Below are 19,820 nucleotides of genomic sequence, written 5' to 3'. Positions count from 1 at the left end.
GCCAACACACAAATTTCTAATAACAACTCAAAGATCTATTTTAAGTACTAACATAATCTTAAAATAGTAAAAACAACGGTATTTACAGTGTAAGTAAAAGGTGGGCTTTAAGTACATCTAAAAAATTGACAGCATTTTTATTCAATCAGAAACCAAGGCAAAAATCAAATGCCACTTTGAAATACTGTTTCTAGACTCTCTTCAGATTTGTTTTACATACCCTGTTTTACTAGGGTATAAATGTCCAGAATTAATTAAAACAAAGATTTTTCTTTGGTATTTTAAGAAAAACTGACTTCCACAATGAGTATTTTCAAAGTCAGCTAGTTAAACAAACTTACTAACAATTACATTTTTTTTTTCTAAATTACCAATGCTGTTCAGCTTTCTTTTTTTTTTCTTTTCCTTTTTTTTTTATTTAGTAAATATAAATTTCCAAAGTACAGTTTATGGATTACAATGGCTCCCCCCCCATAATTTCCCTTCCACTCGTACCCCTCCCATCTTCCACTCCCTCTCCCACTCCATTCACATCAAGATTCATTTTCGATTCTCTTTATATACAGAAGATCAATTTAGTATATATTAAGTAAAGATTTCATCAGTTTGCACCCACACAGAAACACAAAGTGAAAAATACTGTTTTAGTACTAGTTATAACATTACTTCACATTGGATAACACATTAAGGACAGATCCCACATGAGAAGTAAGTACACAGTGACTCCTGTTGTTGACTTAACAAATTGACACTCTTGTTTATGGCGTCAGTAATCTCCCTAGGCTCTAGTCATGAGTTGCCAAGGCTATGGAAGCCTTTTGAGTTCCTGACTTCGATCTTATTCAGACAGGGTCATAGTCAAAGTGGAAGTTCTCTCCTCCCTTCAGAGAAAGGTACCTCCTTCTTTGATGGCCCCGTTCTTTCAACTGGGATCTCACTAGCAGAGATCTTTCATTTAGTTTTTTTTTTTTTTTTTTTTTTTTTTTTTTTGCCAGAGTGTCTTTGCTTTCCATGCCTAAAATACTCTCATGGGCTCTTCAGCCAGATCTTAAGGGCTGATTCTGAGGCCAGAGTGCTGTTTAGGACATCTGCCATTCTATGAGTCTACTGTGTATCCTGCTTCCTATGATGGATCATTCTCTCCCTTTTTGATTCTATCAGTTAGTATTAACAGACACTAGTCTTGTTTGTGTGATCCCTTTGACTCTTAGACCTATCAGTGTAATCAATTGTGAACTGAAATTGATCACTTGGACTAGTGAGATGGTATTGGTACATGCCATCTTGATGGGATTTTATTGGAATCCCCTGGCACGTTTCTAACTCCACCATTTGGGGCAAGTCTGATTGAGCATGTCCCAAATTGTACATCTCCTCCCTCTCTTATTCCCATTGTTATATTTAACAGGGATCACTTTTCAGTTAAACTTTAAACACCATACAACCCAGCCATACCACTCCCTGGAATTTACCCAAAGGAAATTAAATTGGCAAACAAAAAAGCTGTCTCCACCTTAATGTTTATTGCAGCTCAATTCACAATAGCTAAGACCTGGAACCAACCCAAATGCCCATCAACAGTAGACTGGATAAAGAAATTACGGGACATGTACTCCATAGAATACTATACAGCAGTCAAAAACAATGAAACCCGGTCATTTGCAACAAGATGGAGGAATCTGGAAAACATCATGCTGAGTGAATTAAGCCAGTCCCAAAGGGACAAATATATGTCCTCCCTGATTGGCGACAACTAACTGAGCACCAAAGGGGAAACCTGTTGAAGTGAAATGGACACTATGAGAAACAGTGACTTGATCAGCTCTTGTCCTGACTGTTGATGTACAATGTAATACTTTTTCCATTTTAGTATTTCTTTTTGTTCTAGTTCTATTGGTTGAACTCTGTAATTAACACACAATTATTCTTAGGTATTATACAATTACATTATTAAAAAGGAGATTCCTGAAATGCAGTTAATTTACCTGATAATGTGTATTCAGTACCCTTAATATGATCAACTAGCTCCCAGCATCGTTCATCCTTTACACGTGGAAGCCCATCAAAATTAGTTTTCCTATATTCCAATATAAAATGGTCAATCTTATTATCTTCTTCCGGCATTCTCCAAGCTACTGTTACAGAGTTGTCAGCCACCATACACTCTACTGGATCTATCTCTGGAGCTTTGGGGACTGCAAAGAAGAAAAAAAAACATTCATTCCTCATTTATGATAGCACTAATCAAATATTTATGTTTGACATTCAAGCTGCTTTTTCACCTTACTTTTAAACTCTTCAGAAATGAATCCAGAGAAAATGCAAAATAATTATTTTCAAAGAATCTGTTATTGCTCTACTGAAATAATTCAAAAGGTTTTCACAAATTTATTCAAAGTGTTAAAAATCTTAGATGGTAAAATCAAAGATGCTAATGATAAAGAATCAATAATGACCTGTTACTTATAAACACGTTATAGTTTTTTTAAAAAGATTTATTTATGTATTTGAAAGGCAGAGTTACAGAGAGAGGAGGAGAGACAGAGAGGTCTTCTACTTGCTGGTTCACATCCCATATGGCCGCAACCGCCAGAGCTGGGCCATGATGAAACCAGGAGCCTGGAACTCCATCTCACCCTCCTGCCTGAGTGCAAGGACTGAAGTACTCGGGCCACCTCCCACTGCTTGCCCAGGCACATTAGCAGGGCACTGGATCAGAAGCTGAATAGCTGGGACTTGAACTGGCACGCATATAGAATGTTGGAGTTGCAGGCAGTGGCTTAACTCAGTGCTACAACACCAACACTTTTAACATATTATTTTCAAACAGCTACAGAATATAAATTGGCCCATATTCACAAAGTGAATAGAATGCTTTCAAAATAATGATTGCAATAATTCATGACTATATTTTTATGTATTTTTAAAACATTTACATAAAAATTGTTTTTCTCAGCACTAAGCAAAAACAAATTCCTCAATCCTCCAAAACACTTGGGTATTTTTAAATGTTTCTCCCGAGTGCTATCATTCACTAAAATAAACTGGAATAAATGAGCCACATTTGACATGTACAAACATTAATCAATTGCTTTTCTATAAAAGAGATTTTCATAGCTTTTCAACATTAACTCATGTTCCCTTTACACAGCAGTGAGCTATTTAGAGAACATGGACCTCCTGTGATAGAGATGTGTCTGAACTGTGTCAAACTATATAGTCTAGCAGGAATTATATTTCAACATTTTCTTGCTAAAAAAAAAAGAATTTTTATTCATGGTAAACTTTTTACCCCTGGTATGCAAGACCAGTTCAACATTTAAAATCAATGTAATCTATCAATCTATCATATAAATAGAAGAAATAGTAAGTGATTATATCAATAAAGAAAGAAAAATATTTGATAAAATTCAATATCCATTCATAACAAAACCCCTCAGAATACTAGTAAATAAATGGAAATTTATTTTATATAGTGTCTTCAAAAACACCTATACCATCATACTTATTAGTGAAAAATGACATACCACCTATAAGTATTAGAAGTAAACCAAGTATATGCCCTCTCATTATTCCTATTCAACATTTTACTGGAAGTCTTAGTTAATGCAATGAACAAGAAAAGAAAATAAGAGTTAAGTAAATTGAGAAGGAAGAAATAAAACTATAGATAATATGATTATGTAGAAAATCCCCAAAAATCAATAAAAAAAATCCTGGAACTAAATAAGTGATCATATAAGGTTGCATGACAGAGGGATAAATAACAAGTGAAGCACAGGGGAATTTTAGGACAGTGAAATATTCTGAATAGTAATTTGTCAACACACATTTGCCAACACACACAGAACTGAATAACACAAGGAGTAAACCATAATATAAACTTTTATTGACAATAATATATCACCACTGGTTCATCAAATGTTATTGCAATAAAGATGTGAATGATAGGAGACATTGTATGTGGAGGAGATGGTAAACTGTGTATGATTACCCAGTGGAAAATGGATAATGTCTTTCATAAATTTTGTTGAGAAAACTGGATATTCATGTACAAAAGGCTGAAACTGAATCCTTACCTTACATTATACACAAAAGTCAACTCAAAATAAAAACATATCTAAGCTCTGAATCCATAAAACTCCTAGAAGAAAACATAGGGAACAAGGTGATGATCTAAATGCACCAATTAAAGGACAAAGACTTGTCAGAGTGGATCACAAAAAGAGCCAACTAGGGGCAGGCATTGAGCAGTTAAGATGGTAGTTAAGATGCCCAGGTCCCACATCAGAGTACCTGAGTTAAATTCTCAGCTCCAGCTGCCAGCTTCCTGCAAATGCAGACCCTAGGAGGCAGTAGTGATGGCACAAGTGAATGGACTCCTGCCACCCACGTGGAAGACCTGGACTGCATCCCTGGCTCCTTGGCTTTGGTCCTAGGCCAGCCTGATACAGGCATCTGGGGAATAAACAGTATATGGGAGCTCTCTGTCTCTTTCTTTTTGCCTTTGTGCCCCAAATAATTAAGGAAGTCAACTAAATGTTGTGTACAGGAAACCTAATTTTAACATAAAGACCTTTAGAGATTCAAGTAAATGGGAGGAGAAAGATATACTATGCTAAACTAATAAAAACAAAGTGGTTTCGGAGGCTAGACTCCAGAAAATCAGGAAAGAGAGAGAGGGGCCGGAGCTGTGGCATAAAGGGTAAAGTTTCGGGCTGCAGTGCTGGCATCTCATATGGGCACTGGTTCATGTCCCAGCTGCTCCACTTCCCATCCAGCTCTCTGCTATGGCCTGGGAAAGCAGTAGAAGATGGCCCAACTCTTTGGGCCCATGCACCTGTGTGGGAGACCTGGAGGAGGCTCCTGGCTCCTGGCTTTAGACTGATGCAGCTCCAGCCACTGCGGCCATCAGGGGAATGAACTCTCTCTCTCTCTTCCTCTGCCTCTCTGTAACTCTGCCTTTCAAATAAATAAACAATTCTTTTATAAAAAAAAAAAAAAGATAAAGAGAAGCATATCATAATGACATAACGGCTAATTCTCCGAAGAAGACTTAATAATCCTTAATCCTTTTCACCAAAATACATGAGATACAAATTGATAGAAATTCAAAGAGAAACAGATGATGACACTATTACGGCTGGAAACTTCAACTGTAAGAGAAGTCAGAAACGGGACAGATTCAATAGGCAGAACAATATATGCCCATAGTTGGACTCAACCACCCCATTAATTAACTGGCATATGATATGAGAGATGCTTCAAAAAGTTAATGGAAAATATGTGTTATATTTTAATAATCATCTCACAAACATTTTTAGGTATTCTCATGTTACAGACATCTATAGACAACCTCACACAATAACAGGAAGAATACACATCCTTCTCAAGCTTTTAGGGAACTCTCACCAAGATAAATCATATTCTGGGCCATAAAATACACCTTAAATTAAAAAGTACAGAAATCATGCAATGTTTGCTCTCAGACAACCATGAAATGAAACTAGTAATCAGTGACAGAAGAATAGTTAGAAAAAAATCTAAATACCATGAAAGTAAACAATACATTCTAAATAACAGAAATGAAATCTTAGGAGAAATTTAAATATTCTGAACTATATGAAAATATAACTTATCAAAATGTGTTGGATACAATAAAAGCAGTACTTAGCAACTTATATGTCAAGTCAGTTAATGCTTATGTTAGAAGAGATCCTAAAAATCAATAAACTTCTACCTTAGGACACACAGAAAAGCAAATTAAATCCAAAGTAAGTTAAAAAAAGTAAAAAAGAGTAGAAGTCAATGAAATAATACAGGAGATCAATACAGAGCAAAATCATGAAATCAAAAGCTAGTTCTTTGGAAAGATCAATAAAATCAATAAACCTCTAGCCATGCTATACTAAGAATAAAGGAAAGAACACAAATTACTGATCATCAGAAATGAGACAGCAGGCATCATCACAGATCCCATGGACAACAAAAAATAATTAAGGAAAACTATGCAACTCTACAAGTATGTTCATAAAGTTTGATAACCTAGATAAATGGATAAATTCCACAAAATATACAATCTGCCAAAGCTCACACATGAAAAACAGGCAGTCTGAACAGAACTCTCTCTACTAAAGAAAATTAATCAATAATTAATAACCTCCCAAAACAGAAAGCACTAGGCCCAGATGGGTCTACTTGTGAATTCCAGCAAAGATGTAAGAAAGAAATTACATAAAATCACTACAATTTCTTTCAGAAAAGTAGAGAGAATACTTCCTAACTCATTCTGTAAGCCATGCAACATTCTAATAATAAAACTAGCAAAGATAATACAGAAGAAACTATAGACTTGGATCTGTTGTAACACTGATGCAAAAATTTCTCAACAAATGACTAGCCAATCAACACCAACCATTGTAAAATGAATTACACACTTTGGCCAAGTAGGATTTATTACAGCTATGCAAGGCTGGCACAAAATTTAAAATCAATTAATGTAACCCACCATAACAGGCTTAAGAAGAAAAATCATATGATACGATCAACAGATTTACAAAAACCATTTGACACATTCCAAAAACCATTAATAATAAATGCTCTCAGTAAAGCACAAATAGAAGACAATTTCCTCAACTCAACTTGATAAGGAATACAAAAAACCTACAGCTAACATCATACTTAATGGTAATAAACACTACTTGTAATTATCAACTTTTTTCATTTTTCAAATTTTATTTAATTTATACAAGTTTCATGTATTTCATATATATAGATTTAGGAACATAGTGACACTTCCCTCTCTACCCTCCCTCTCACCCACGCTCCAACACTTCCTCTTCCTCTCTCTCACATTACCACTCTTAACTTTTACATAGATCTATTTTCAGTTTATTTAATGATAGTATAGTTAACCCTACACTAAGTAAGAGTTCAACAAGTAGTATGAAGATAAAAACAACAAAACAAAACAAAACAAAAACACTGGTCCTCTACAGAAGAGAAAACTTGAAAGAAGTCAATGTTTCTTTCAGTAAGTGAATGAATAAACTGTGGGATATTCAGATAGAAATTATTATTCAGTGCTAATGAGAAATGAACTGCATGACAGGAAAGACATGGAGGAAACACAAATGTATATTACTAAGTGAAACAAAGTGGCTTGTTAAAATATGATGAATACATCAATTCATTCATATTTAAGTGAAAAAAATAACCAGATAACCCACTTGTCACATATTAGAATGGGGGGAAAACATCAAAACACTGATTACAGTATAAAAATATAGGCATACAAATATTTTCAGAGAAGTATAAATTGTGAAATTTCTGATAATTTAAATATCTATTCGAAATTAAAATAAACATGCACTTTCACCCCCCAGGAATTTACCCTCAAGGCACAGTGGTACAGCTTTTTTTTTTTTTGGAAAGAGTTATTTATTTATTTGAAAGGCAGAGTTACAGAGAGGCAGAGGCAGAAGAGAGGAGAGAAAGTCTTCTATCCAGTGGTTCACTCTCCAAACGGCTGCGATGATTTATCCGGAGCTAGGAGCCAGGAGCTTCTTCCTGTGGATGCAGGGGCCCAAGCACTTAGGCCATCTTCTGCTGCTTTCTCAGGCCATAGCAGAGAGCTGGATCAGAAGTGAAGCAGCCAGAACTCGAACCCACACCCATAAGAGATGCCGGCACTGCAGGCAGCAGCTTTACCTGATACGCCATAGCGCTGGTCTAGGTAGTATAGTTTTAATGATATATGTAAGCACTTGTTCGTTACAGTATTGTGTCTAATAGAAAAGCACTATAAACCTAAACACCAAGAAAAACTAATTAAATTCATACTAGCCAGTTTTGGGAAAAAATGAAGTATCCAGTGATCTGGATCAAAATTGTTTTTAAGAGTTTATTGATTTTTTTGAGGCAGAGTTACAGAGAAAGGCAGATAGAGAAGTCTTCCAACCGCTGGTTCACTCTCCAAATGACAGCAACAGCTGGAGGTGAGCCGATTCAAAGCCAGGAGCCAGGAGCTTCTTCTGGGTCTCTCATGCAGGTGCAGGGGCCCAAGTACTTGGGCCATCTTCTACTGCTTTCACAGACCATAGCAGAGAGCTGGATTGAAAGAGGAATAGCCAGGACCACAGTCAGTGCCCATATGGGATGTCAACGCTGCAGGTGGAGTCATTAGCCTACTACGCCACAGTGCCGGCCCTTGGATCAAAATTATTTAATAGTATGTGTTTATGCTTCCATTTTAAAAAGGCGGGTGAATTTTGGGGCTGGCATTGTCACATAGCAGGTAAAGCCACTGCCCGCCAGTTTGAGTCCCAACTGCTCCACTATCAATCCAGATCCCTGCTAATGTGCCTGCGAAATCAGCAGCAAACAGCCCAACTCCTTGTGCCCCTGCCATCCACATGGGTGATCCAGAGGAAGCTCCTGACTACTAGCTTCAGAGAGCCCAGCTCGGGCATTTTGGCCATTTGGGGAGTGAACCAGCAGATGGAAGCTCACTCTCTCTCTCTCTCTGTAAACTCTTTCAAAAAATAAATTAATTTCTTTAAAAATAAGGGGGGGTGCATTTTATATTAGGTTTCATCATATAAAACACACTTTCAAAAGTCAAAATTGCCAAATAATAGCAACTGAATGAATCTGCTCATATGATGTTTCTATAGATAATGAAAAATTCTGCTCCCTGCTAATGCACCTGGGAAAGCAATGAAAGATGGTCCAAATGCTTGCGCCCTGTCACCCATGTGGGAGACCTGGATGAAGCTCCTGGCTCCTAGCTTTGGCCTGGCCCAGCCCCAGTCACTGAGGCCACATGGGGAGTGAACCAGTGGATGGAAGATCTCTCCCTCTCTCCCTCCTCACCCTTTTTCTCTACCTCTATCACTCCTCTTACTGTAACTCTGTCTGTCAATTTTTTTTTTTTAAAAGTAGAACTTCATCAACAGTCATCAACAGTCAGGGCAAGGGCTGATCAAGTCAAGGGCAAGGGCTGATTAAGTTGATGAACAACTTAATACGTTATCCCTTTTAGTAGTTTTTTTTTGTTCGTTCTACTTAATACTTTTGGTTGAATACTGTAATCAATACACAGTTATTCTTAAGTGTTGAAACTTAACTGAAAAGTGATCACTGTTAAATATAAGAGTGGGAGTAAGAGAGGGAAGAGATGTGCAATTTGGGACATGCTCAAGCTGACTTGCCCCAAACGGTAGAGTTAGAAACATACCAGGGGATTCCAATTCAATCCCATCAAGGTGGCATGTACCAATGCCATCTCACTAGTCCCGGTGATCAATTTCAGTTCACAATTGATCATAATGATAGGACTAAGAGCCAAAGGGAGCACATAAACAAGAATAGTGTCTGCAAATACTGACAGAATCAAAAAGGGAGAGAATGATCCATCATGGGAAGCAAGATACACAGCAGACTCATAGAATAGCAGATGTCCTAAATAGCACTCTGGCCTCAGAATCAGCCCTTAAGGCATGCGGATCCGGCTGAAAAGCCCATGAGAGTATTTCAGGCATGGAAAGCCAAGACACTCTGGAAAAAACCGGCTGAAAAGCCCATGAGAGTATTTCAGGCATGGAAAGCCAAGACACTCTGGAAAAAAAAGAAAAAAAAAAAAAAAACTAAATGAAAGCTCTCCACGAGTGAGATCCCAGTGGAAAGAACGGGGCCATCAAAGAAGGAGGTACCTTTCTCTGAAGGGAGGAGAGAACTTCCACTCTGAATACGACTTGTCTAAATATGATCAGAATCGGTGAACTCAAAAGGCTTCCATAGCCTTGGCAACTCATGACAAGAGCCTAGGTTGATTACTGATGCCATAAACAAGAGTGTCAATTTGTTAAGTCATCAACAGGTGTCACTGTGCACTTACTCCTCATGTAGGATCTCTGTCCTTAATGTGCTGTACATTGTGATTTAATGCTATAACTAGTACTCAAACAATATTTTTCACTTTGTGTTTCTATGTGAGTTCAAAGTGTTGAAATCTTTACTTAATGTATGCTAAACTGATCTTCTGTATATAAAGAGAATTGAAAATGAATCTTGATGTGAATGTAAGGGGAGAGGGAGCGGGAAAGGGGAGGGTTGCGGGTGGGAGGGAAGTTATGGGGGGGGAAGCCATTGTAATCCATAAGCTGTACTTTGGAAATTTATATTCATTAAATAAAAGTTTAAAAAAAGTAAACTTCAGTTATTGTTAATTAGTATAATTTTGCTACTAACATTTCAAACTTATAAACTAAAATAATATCCAGCCTTCACCAATGAAATATCTGATGCCAGTGTTGTGGCCCAGAGGGTTAAGCCACCACCTGCAGTATCAGCATCCCACAAGGGTGCCAATTCAAAACCTGGCTGCTCTACTTCTGATACAGCTCCCTGCTAATGGCCTGGAAAAAGCAGAAGAAGGCCCAAGTCCTTGGGCTTCTACCACTCAGGTGAGAGCCTTGAAGAAGCACCTGGTTCCTGGCCTCAGCCTGGCACAGCCCCAGCCACTGCAGCCATTTGGGGAGTGAACCAGCAGGTGGAAAATCTCTCCCTCTCTCTCTCTCTCTTTTTCTGTCTCTGTAATTCTGCCTTTCAAATAAATAAATTTTAAAAAAAGGTAGTGACAGACAGGAAGGGAACCAGCTGATGGAAGATGTCTGTCTGTCTAGGCCAGGCCAGGCCAAAGTCAGGTCATCCTGGTTTCCTACATGGATGGCAGACTTCAGTCCCTGAGCCATCATATACTGCCTCTCCAGGTACATTAGTCAGAAGTTGAATGGCACCATCACAAACAGCAGCTTAACCTGCTGCATCCCACGGCAGGCCCCAAAATCAATTTAAATGACCTGGTGTTCTAAATAAAACTGCAAAATTTTTAGTTCCTTTTATGTCAGGTACATTCTTAATTTTTAACAGTAGAGTTCTGTAAATGAAAATTGAATACAGATGGTCCCTAATTTATATTGGTTCAACTTCTGATTTTTCAACTCTATGATGGTGTAAGAACCATTTATTCAGGAGAAACCATAGTTCAAATTTTGAACTTGTATCCTTCCCCAGGCTAGCAATATGTGGTATGGTACTCTCCTGTGATGCTGGGCAACAGCAATGAACCATGGCTCCATCCAGATTATGAGGGTAAACAACCAATATTTTATAGCGCAGAGTTACTAAGCTATGGTGCTCAGTTGGTTTAGTGTACTGAATGCAATTTTGAATTACAGTATTTTGATGTTACAATGGTGTTGCCATAACTGCATTGTAAGTTGTGGGACATCTGTAATTCTGAAAGGCCAATGTACAGACACATCTATTGACACGTTTACTTTCTTCCTCTACAACTATAGTTCCTTCTCTTGTCTTTCCCCTCTATAAACTCCTCTAGAATTTCTAATCAAATCACTCAAGCTAAAACTTCACTTACGCTATCTTTACTACATTCCATTATAATATTATGACTACTAACTTTGTCTTTCCAATCATATTTTAAAGTTTTAAAGTAAGCCCTCTGTATCCATAAGTTCCACATCCAAGGACTGAACCAAACACAAATCAAAAATAAAAAGTGTCTGTGTTGAACATGTAAAGTTTTTCCTTTGTCATTGTTGCCCAAACAATACAGCATAACAACTATTCACACTGTATAACGTTTTTTTTTAAGTAATCTAGAGATGATTTAAAGCAGATGGGAGTGGGGCCAGTGTTGTGGCATAGTGGGTAAAGCCACTGACGATGAGGCAGCATTTCATATGAGCATTTGTTCATGTCCCAGCTGCTCCACTTCCAATCCAGCTCCCTGCTAATGGCCTAGGAAAAGTGGCAGAAAATGGCCCCTGTCACCCATGTGGGAGACCCTGATGAAGCTCCTGGTTCCTGGCTTCTGTCTGGCCCAGTCCTGGCTGTTTTGGCCATCTGGAGGAGTGTGGCCATCTGGGGGAGTGAACCAGTGGATGGAAGATCTCTGTCTCTCCCTTTCTCCCTGTAACTCTTTGTTTCTATTTATTTATTTATTTATTCATTTTGACAGGCAGAGTGGACAGTGAGAGAGAGAGAGAGAAAGAGAGAAAGGTCTTCCTTTGCCATTGGTTCACCCCCGAACGGCTGCTGCGGCCAGCGCACCGCGCTGATCCGAAGCCAGGAGCTAGGTGTTTCCTCCTGGTCTCCCATGGGGTGCAGGGCCCAAGCACTTGGGCCATCCTCCACTGCCTTCCCGGGCCACAGCAGAGAGCTGGACTGGAAGAGGAGCAATCAGGACAGAATCCGGCGCCCCGACTGGGACTAGAACCCGGTGTGCTGGCGCCGCAGGTGGAGGATTAGCCTATTGAGCCGCGCTGGCCTGTAACTCTTTCAAAATAAGTAAATCTTAAAAAAAAAAAAAGAAAAGAAAGGAAAAGGAAAAGGAAAGGAAAGGAAAGGTTACAAGCAAATGCCATTTTACATAAGAGATTCCAGAATATGTACATTTTGAATGGTCCTAGAACCAATCCCCTGGGATACAGACAACTTTATTCAGAAAAGAAAGGAATGGTTTCATGTGATCAACATCTATTCAAAAACAGCCAACCTCAAAAAAAAAAAAAAAATAAGTACTTGTAAGCACACACTTCATTTTCAAGAGATTTCAAAATCCCTCAAATCACTATGTCCAAATAGTTTTAATCAAATTAACAATATTACTGATGCTTAAGAAAAGAAAGAATACTAAGCAAAAAGTTTTTAATTGGCTTTTTTCACATAGGTGAGATATAATTTGAAACTCAATTTCAAATGGTTTCAGCTATTGAGTATCCTGATATTAACACTCTAATAAACCAACAGTAGCATATTATTACTAGAAATAAAAAGCTTCAACTTGAGCCAGAAACCACCACCATAATAATAATGATAGTATGTAACATTTACTAAATCTCAACTACATACTAGGTACCATTACAAGTATTCACTTAAATCTTATAAAAACCTTGGAAGAATAACATCACATTTTAAAGATGTAGATAATGAAGCAACTGAAATAACTTGTACAGAATTACATACATGACAAGATACAAATCTAAGAAGTCTAGGCACAAAACTCACTATTACCCATCATGCTCTCCTGCTTTTCTCTGCCAAACTAGCAGATAAAAAATATTCCTTAATGCGATTCTTAAAATGCAGTTTTTCCTACCAGTGAAACAATTCTGTAGAAACAAAAACTAGCAAATTTGTTCCTTAACTGAATGAAAAAAAATCATACTGCACTTCTTTAGTATTTACATATCAACGTTTATTAAAGAAAAGTCATACAGGAAAAAATTTTACACAAACTATATGTACTACATGTATTTACCTGGCAAAAACTTCAATGTTTGCAGTATCTGTCTTTCCTGAGAGAAATCCACCATTAAATGAGTCATGTTGTCACTGACCTTTGGTTTCAAAGAAAGGCGAAAGGCTGAAGCCATTGTGACTCTATGGTAAACACAAAAATACTATTTAAAATGAAATAATGGGAATATCAAGTCATTTAATTTATAAAGTGAAAGCTAGAGATTATTTCACTCTACTAATTTCAGAGACTAATCAAAGGTAAAAAGTCTAAGAGAAATGTATATTTGAATATAACTTTTAGTAACTTTTCTCTAGCAAGTTTTTAAAAATTTCATATTTATGCAAATATCAAAAGGAACAAATATCCAATACAAATCATCTTTACCAGACCCATTATTCATCTGACCCTCTGTACACTCAATCTACTGACTTCCTGATGCCAGCCTCACTCCTTTTCACATGCCAAATAATGAACTGTACATACACCTGACTGAAACATTTTCCCCCTGGTAGTCTTAACTACCCCTGAACCTTCAAACAGGAGTACAGACAGATTACTCTAAAAATGAACAGCTTGGTATCTGCTAAAGATAGGCCATGGGTGAGAAAGGAGAGGGTTAAATTAATATCAGTGACTATCATGCTAGTAGGTATCACTCTTATCTATCAACATCAGTTACAAGGAATAATGAGAAACAGTTCTGTGAAACTATATGCCACAGAAATAGCAGCCAAGATATCTATTAGATGAATGTAGAATTAAAAAAAAAGAATAAAACCAAACCAGACCTCACCTTTTCTAAAGTATGGAGAAATTACAATCAGTTAAAACAAGGATTAAAAGAAACTCTCTTACTCTATTGTGATTTTATATCAAATTTCCATGTTTTGTACTACAGTGAATTTCCACAAGTTGTCATAAAATAAGTGCCTTACTCTATTTGGTCAAAGAATGATCCAGAAATATTATTCATGAAAGCTGTCTCATGGTACACAACTGGGAATAGGAAGTAAATAAGAGCTCAAGGGACAATGGCTAGTCAATCGTTGTATTATCTACTCTACAGATCAATGGACGGAAGGTGTCAAACTTGCTGTACTCACTTATTTTGAAATGAAAGATGTCAAAATTGTGCTGGATTTTGTTATTTCATAAAACTTGGAATCATTTAATAGTAATGATTAAATAATTAATCTACTTATCAAGAAGAAAGTGCTATACTGAAATACAATGTACAGGAAAAGAATTCACCCTTACTGTACATGTGGTATTGCAAGGATACTGCTAAATATTTCACACGTATGACAGTAAGCTGTTGGTTCTCAAACAATGAAATTCCAATCATTGATCAGAAGTTAGGAACACACGCTAAATCTTACATATGCTGTTCTTTGTTTTAATTCTAGGATTTGTATTTCTAACTAATTTGCCAAGGAAATTACACAATTAACTTCTTTAGGAAGATGCTAAACTATTTTTCAAGAACTATAGAAACATTTAAGGAGAATTCATATTGTAAGGCAATTTAACAAGAAATGTTGTCTTTTTTTAAAAAAAATTTACATCATGGTCAAACGATTTATTTAGTGGAGCATGTTCTTTGCAGCCCGAAGTATCTTTTGATTTGACAACTTCTGATAAAGCTTCTTTCAGATAGGTAACTAATAAACGCTCACAGCATCAGTTAATGGTTTCCTCTAAGCCTAACCAACTATCTTAATGTTTATGGAGAAAGGAGAGTGTAAATCTGAAAACAGAAAAAAATCTGCAAAATTTGATTCAATCACTATGACCACAAAGAAAAAGAATGACCCCCCAAAATGGCATTAAAAAGGTTTATCAAAGCCTAAAAATCAATAACCTTTATTTTCTATTCCATTAAAATTTAAGTTTTTAGGGCCAGTGCTACGGCATAACAGGTAAAGCCACCACCTGCAGTGCTGGCATCCCATATGGGCACTGATTCTAGTCTTAGCTGTTCCACTTCCGATCCAGCTCTCTGCTATGGCCTCAGAAAGCAGTGGAAGATGGCCCAAGTCTTGGGCCTCTGTACCCATGTGGGAGACCTGAAGGAAGCTCCTGACTCCTGGCTTCAGATCAGCACAGCTCCAGCTGTTGTGGTCTCTCTCTCTCTCTCTGTCTTCCAAATAAATAAATAAATCTTTAATAAAATTAAGCCTTCATGAATCATTTTAGATGTGCAATAATGCTGTCATCTTTCTAAAGATTGACATTTTATTTTTAAACTGAATATATAGATTAATGTTACTCAAAGTCCTAATTAAGAATCTAAAACTCACAAATGATTCTCTAATACAGATTTCAGGTGGTTAGCTATACTTTAACTCATTTTAACTTTCTGGATATTTCAAATACAAATTCAATTCAAGGATTCCTTCCTCCTAGTCTTATTTTTGTAAACAGAAAATAACTACAAAACATACAAGCTCATTTAATTTCCTCAAATTACCTAATTAACTTGACTTTTACCTTCATGTTCCCTCTCTTCCAAGAACTAATAATTCCTACAATATACAACTAATTAATTTTCAATATTACGAAGTACCCAGAAGTATACACCAGTGATTTTTAAAGATATAGAAATGTGCTATGTATTATCTTCTCATTTCTGCCTTTAGTTTTCTTGCTCTTGTAGTTTCTCTGCCTAACTTCTATGACAGCAAATAATTAATACCGGGTTTTCACAGATATCTGTTAATATCTGATTTCCTACTCACATTCATTATACACTCTGTCTCATGAAATCCATCTCTGCCATTATGTAAGAGAATAATCCTTTCTTCACTTGGTAAAAATAATTATTTTATTATGACCATATGTTTCAATTATTTTTACATTACAAATGACATTGATGGAATCCTAAAAAGCTCACTTCCTGGGAGAGCACCTAAAAACTACATCAAAAATACTTATATGTTATGAAGTTAAAAACTAAGTTTAAAAAATTAAGCCAATGCCAGGCATTTGGCCTAACAGTTAACATGCCCACCTCCCACACTGGAATGCTGGATCTGATTCCTGCCTCTAGCTTCTGTTTCCAGCTTCCTGCCAGGACTCAACTGAGGGATATCAAGTAATGGTGTAAGAAGCTGGGTACCAACTACCTCTGTGGGAAAACTGAGTTGTTAGATCCTGGCTTTGATTCAACCCAGTCTTGGTCACTGTAAGGCATTTGGGGGAATGAAACTGTGGACAGGAACTGCCTCTATTTTGTCTCTGTCTCCTTGTTTCTCAAATAATGAGGGAGAAAAGAAAGCCAAAATGAGAAATGTTCCTCAGGCAAGAAGTAAAAATTCTGTCAGCAGGCACACACAAAGTAAGTGCAGGTTTTGAACAAAACAAATTAAAATACGGTGCCCTGGCAGTAATAAGGAACCCTACCTCTTGTGGTCACCTGGATACTGATGAAATCAAGCCACAAGGCTGGCTTAGAAGAGGAGGCAAAAAAGCCAAGCTTCAGAGAATATGGTCATAAAAGTAAATTCTGACAAACCAATCTGGACAAAGAGAAAGAGGTCAGGGACGAGGACTGGAATCTGTGAAGCAAAGAGCCATACAGAATCTTAAAAGGAGAGAGAAAAGATTTTACAAGGTGTCTCACAGGGTTTTTGGACAGCCCAGAGACTGATGATGAAATAATTTTTAATCTGAAAACCAGGAACCAAGGAAGATGTAGTAGAATAGGTATCTAAACAACAAGTATAATCCACCCAGGGTGGAAGAAGGATTAACTGACAGCAAATTCCATCAGTTACAACTCAAATCTGCTTTATCCAAAAAATTGGCCTAAGCATCTATTCCACACACAGCCAATATTTTTCATCTTCAAACTCACAATCTTCTTTCTACATTCAGTATTTTTAAGACCCACATCTTTACTGCTTGATATGATATACAAAAATATTAAAATTAATATTTGTGTTAAGAATGCTGTGACTACCATGTGAATTTTGCCACTGCTCAAATAAAAGACTATAGGAAAACACAGAATTGAAGTTTTCAGTCAAGATTAACAGTAGAGATGCTAGTTTACACATAATAATAATGAATATTTTATGAATTGTGTGATAAAGAATAATTTAATCTAGGATTCAGAGTGGTGCTTTGTATAACAACATCTTTCAGAGAAACTAATGATCTTCAGATGGAAAAAAGCTTAAGTTTCAATCCTCAGTGACTAGACAGGTCAAACCTGTTCCTTCTGTGTTCACATAATCCAAATATTCCAGCAGCTCCTTCAGAATTATACTGTACTCATTACAGTAAGCACTAAATTCCCTTTCTTTATTCTGGTTCTATCAACTAGAAAGACTTTAAAGTCAAAATCTTTAATAATTTTCTTTAATTTTCTCCTTCCACAGAATATAAATCAGAAGAGTGGTGGCATTAGAAATAGAAAGAGATGGCACCAGGAACAGGATGGAATGAGAATACAAAGGTGTTAAACAGGAGGGCAGTGAAATAGGAGAGCTTTAGCTCTTGAGGACTATTCAAAATGCTAAGACTTCTCATAAAATGAGAACATATATTTAAATTTAAGCAACAAAAAATACATTACAAAATATATATTTAAATTTATTCAAAACAGTTCCTTCTCCAGCAGTACAACTAATTAAGAACTGTTCTAAAACTAAAGCTAACTATATTATTGTACCAGAAATGAAATTCCTTTGTAACTATGTAATTGTCCACAACTATGCTTTTAAAAAATAACATTGATAAACTAGTTATGCCAAGAAGATGTACAGCATTTTATTTATTTTGTACTTGGCCATTAGGCATTTTTATTTCAACCAACGAGATTCTAACAAAAACTGTTTCTGAATTTCATTTCTGATTTCACTATTGATACTTAAATAAAAATGCATGTTTTATACCATACCTATCCTTGATCTGTCTGGCAGCCTTGGAGCAAATCAGGGAGAAGAGAAAGAAGGTAGTTAGTGCTTTTCATGCAAGTTTCAATGGCAGTGACATGCAAGAAAAGTTAGGATATAAACCCTGCAACAGATTAGTTCATATTCACCAACAGGTAAATTACAGGAAATCTGCATAGTTGACATAAGGTTGCATAATGTGATGTTAGAACTATAATAAAATATCCAAACCACATATAAATCACCTTAAAAAGCAAAATTTAATTGTTTGAACTAATTCCAGATGACTATAAATATTTTTCTTACCTTAAGATTATCAAAACATACCTCCCCATTCATTTAGTCAGCTAGAAAAATCAACCTACTGCATGGGATACACATTCTATTTATCCTGATGGTTTTCTCATACATGTCAGATCTGCTCTTGAATTTTTCTTCAGATTTCTTTCACTACTTCATAATGGTTGTTCCAACATTTCTGTACATGCCTTACCAGACAAGAACTTTATTTTCTGAGAGATTGCCTGCTAATACATAAAAACAGGCTACAGTCTACAATACTCTGCTCCAAAGAATGAAGCTGTAATGCTAGAAATTCAGAGACCAGAAAAATACTTCTAGCAGTGGAGTCTTACTCTCATATGATTTCACAGAAGCTGCCAACTTAAACCTATTATACATAAGAAATGACTTCTATTTTCTTTTTTTTTTTTTTTTTTTTTTTTTTTTTTTTTTTTTTTTTTTTTTTGACAGGCAGAGTGGACAGTGAGAGAGAGAGACAGAGAGAGAAAGGTCTTCCTTTGCCGTTGGTTCACCCTCCAATGGCCGCCGCTGCAGCCGGCGCACCGCGCTGATCCTGGCAGGAGCCAGGAGCCAGGTGCTTTTCCTGGTCTCCCATGGGGTGCAGGGCCCAAGCACCTGGGCCATCCTCCACTGCACTCCCTGGCCATAGCAGAGAGCTGGCCTGGAAGAGGGGCAACCGGGACAGAATCCGGCGCCCCAACCGGGACTAGAACCCGGTGTGCCGGCGCCGCTAGGTGGAGGATTAGCCTATTGAGCCACGGCGCCGGCTCGACTTCTATTTTCTAAAAAAATTCAAGCACAATCCTAGGAAGGGTACACAGCTACTACTTGGTACTGCACAGCTAGAAAAACACATATAAAACTGTTGTCCTTTTACATTTATAGATAATATAGCATCAAAATTTTTTCTTCTACACTAGTCAGCATAGTTAATATATCTGATGAAGAAAATGCTATTCTGATGTACCCTTTGAACTCAGTACTAGCAAAATACTTGATATATGGTAATGCATAATTATTACATTTAATTGATGTTAATTAAATGTATATACCAATACTTTTGTGACCTCTCCTATTCAGTTTTAACACTGTTTCTACTTTCTATTAGTCATTTTTAGGCCTACCTTAGAATATCTTGGTTTGCGCATCTTTCAACACAAAAGAACAGAACTAAGATTGAACAAATCAGATTCAACAAATCAACTATTCTGAGGGTGCTTCAAAACATTCATGGAAAAATAGAATTAAAAAGTGAGTTTATTTTGGTGAAAATAAACTTTGAAATCACACAT

The 19,820-nt window shown here is 36.7% G+C and overlaps 1 protein-coding gene across 23 annotated transcripts in view; it reads right to left on the bottom strand.

The window, feature by feature from the left end:
• Positions 1 to 19,820, bottom strand: part of FSD1L (fibronectin type III and SPRY domain containing 1 like) — a 94,428-nt gene that overhangs the window by 27,245 nt on the left and 47,363 nt on the right. For 9 of the 23 annotated variants that reach the window (XM_008257054.5, XM_051855999.3, XM_002708137.6 and 6 more), the window contains 3 exons: positions 18,231 to 18,253; positions 13,346 to 13,467; positions 1,986 to 2,195 (listed from right to left, as the gene is read on the bottom strand). In XM_008257054.5, coding sequence (XP_008255276.1) covers positions 1,986 to 2,195; positions 13,346 to 13,467; positions 18,231 to 18,253 — 355 coding nt within the window. The remainder of the gene's footprint in view (positions 1 to 1,985; positions 2,196 to 13,345; positions 13,468 to 18,230; positions 18,254 to 19,820) is intronic. The other 14 variants (XM_089318941.1, XM_089318924.1, XM_089318925.1 and 11 more) reach the window with 2 other exon arrangements.

Source organism: Oryctolagus cuniculus, chromosome 1, assembly GCF_051225735.1.
Source record: "Oryctolagus cuniculus isolate XC-2025 breed Fujian yellow rabbit chromosome 1, ASM5122573v1, whole genome shotgun sequence".
NCBI lineage: Eukaryota > Metazoa > Chordata > Mammalia > Lagomorpha > Leporidae > Oryctolagus > Oryctolagus cuniculus.
The sequence above is the reverse complement of the archived record's forward strand: the minus strand, read 5'-3'. Positions and strand labels throughout refer to the sequence as shown.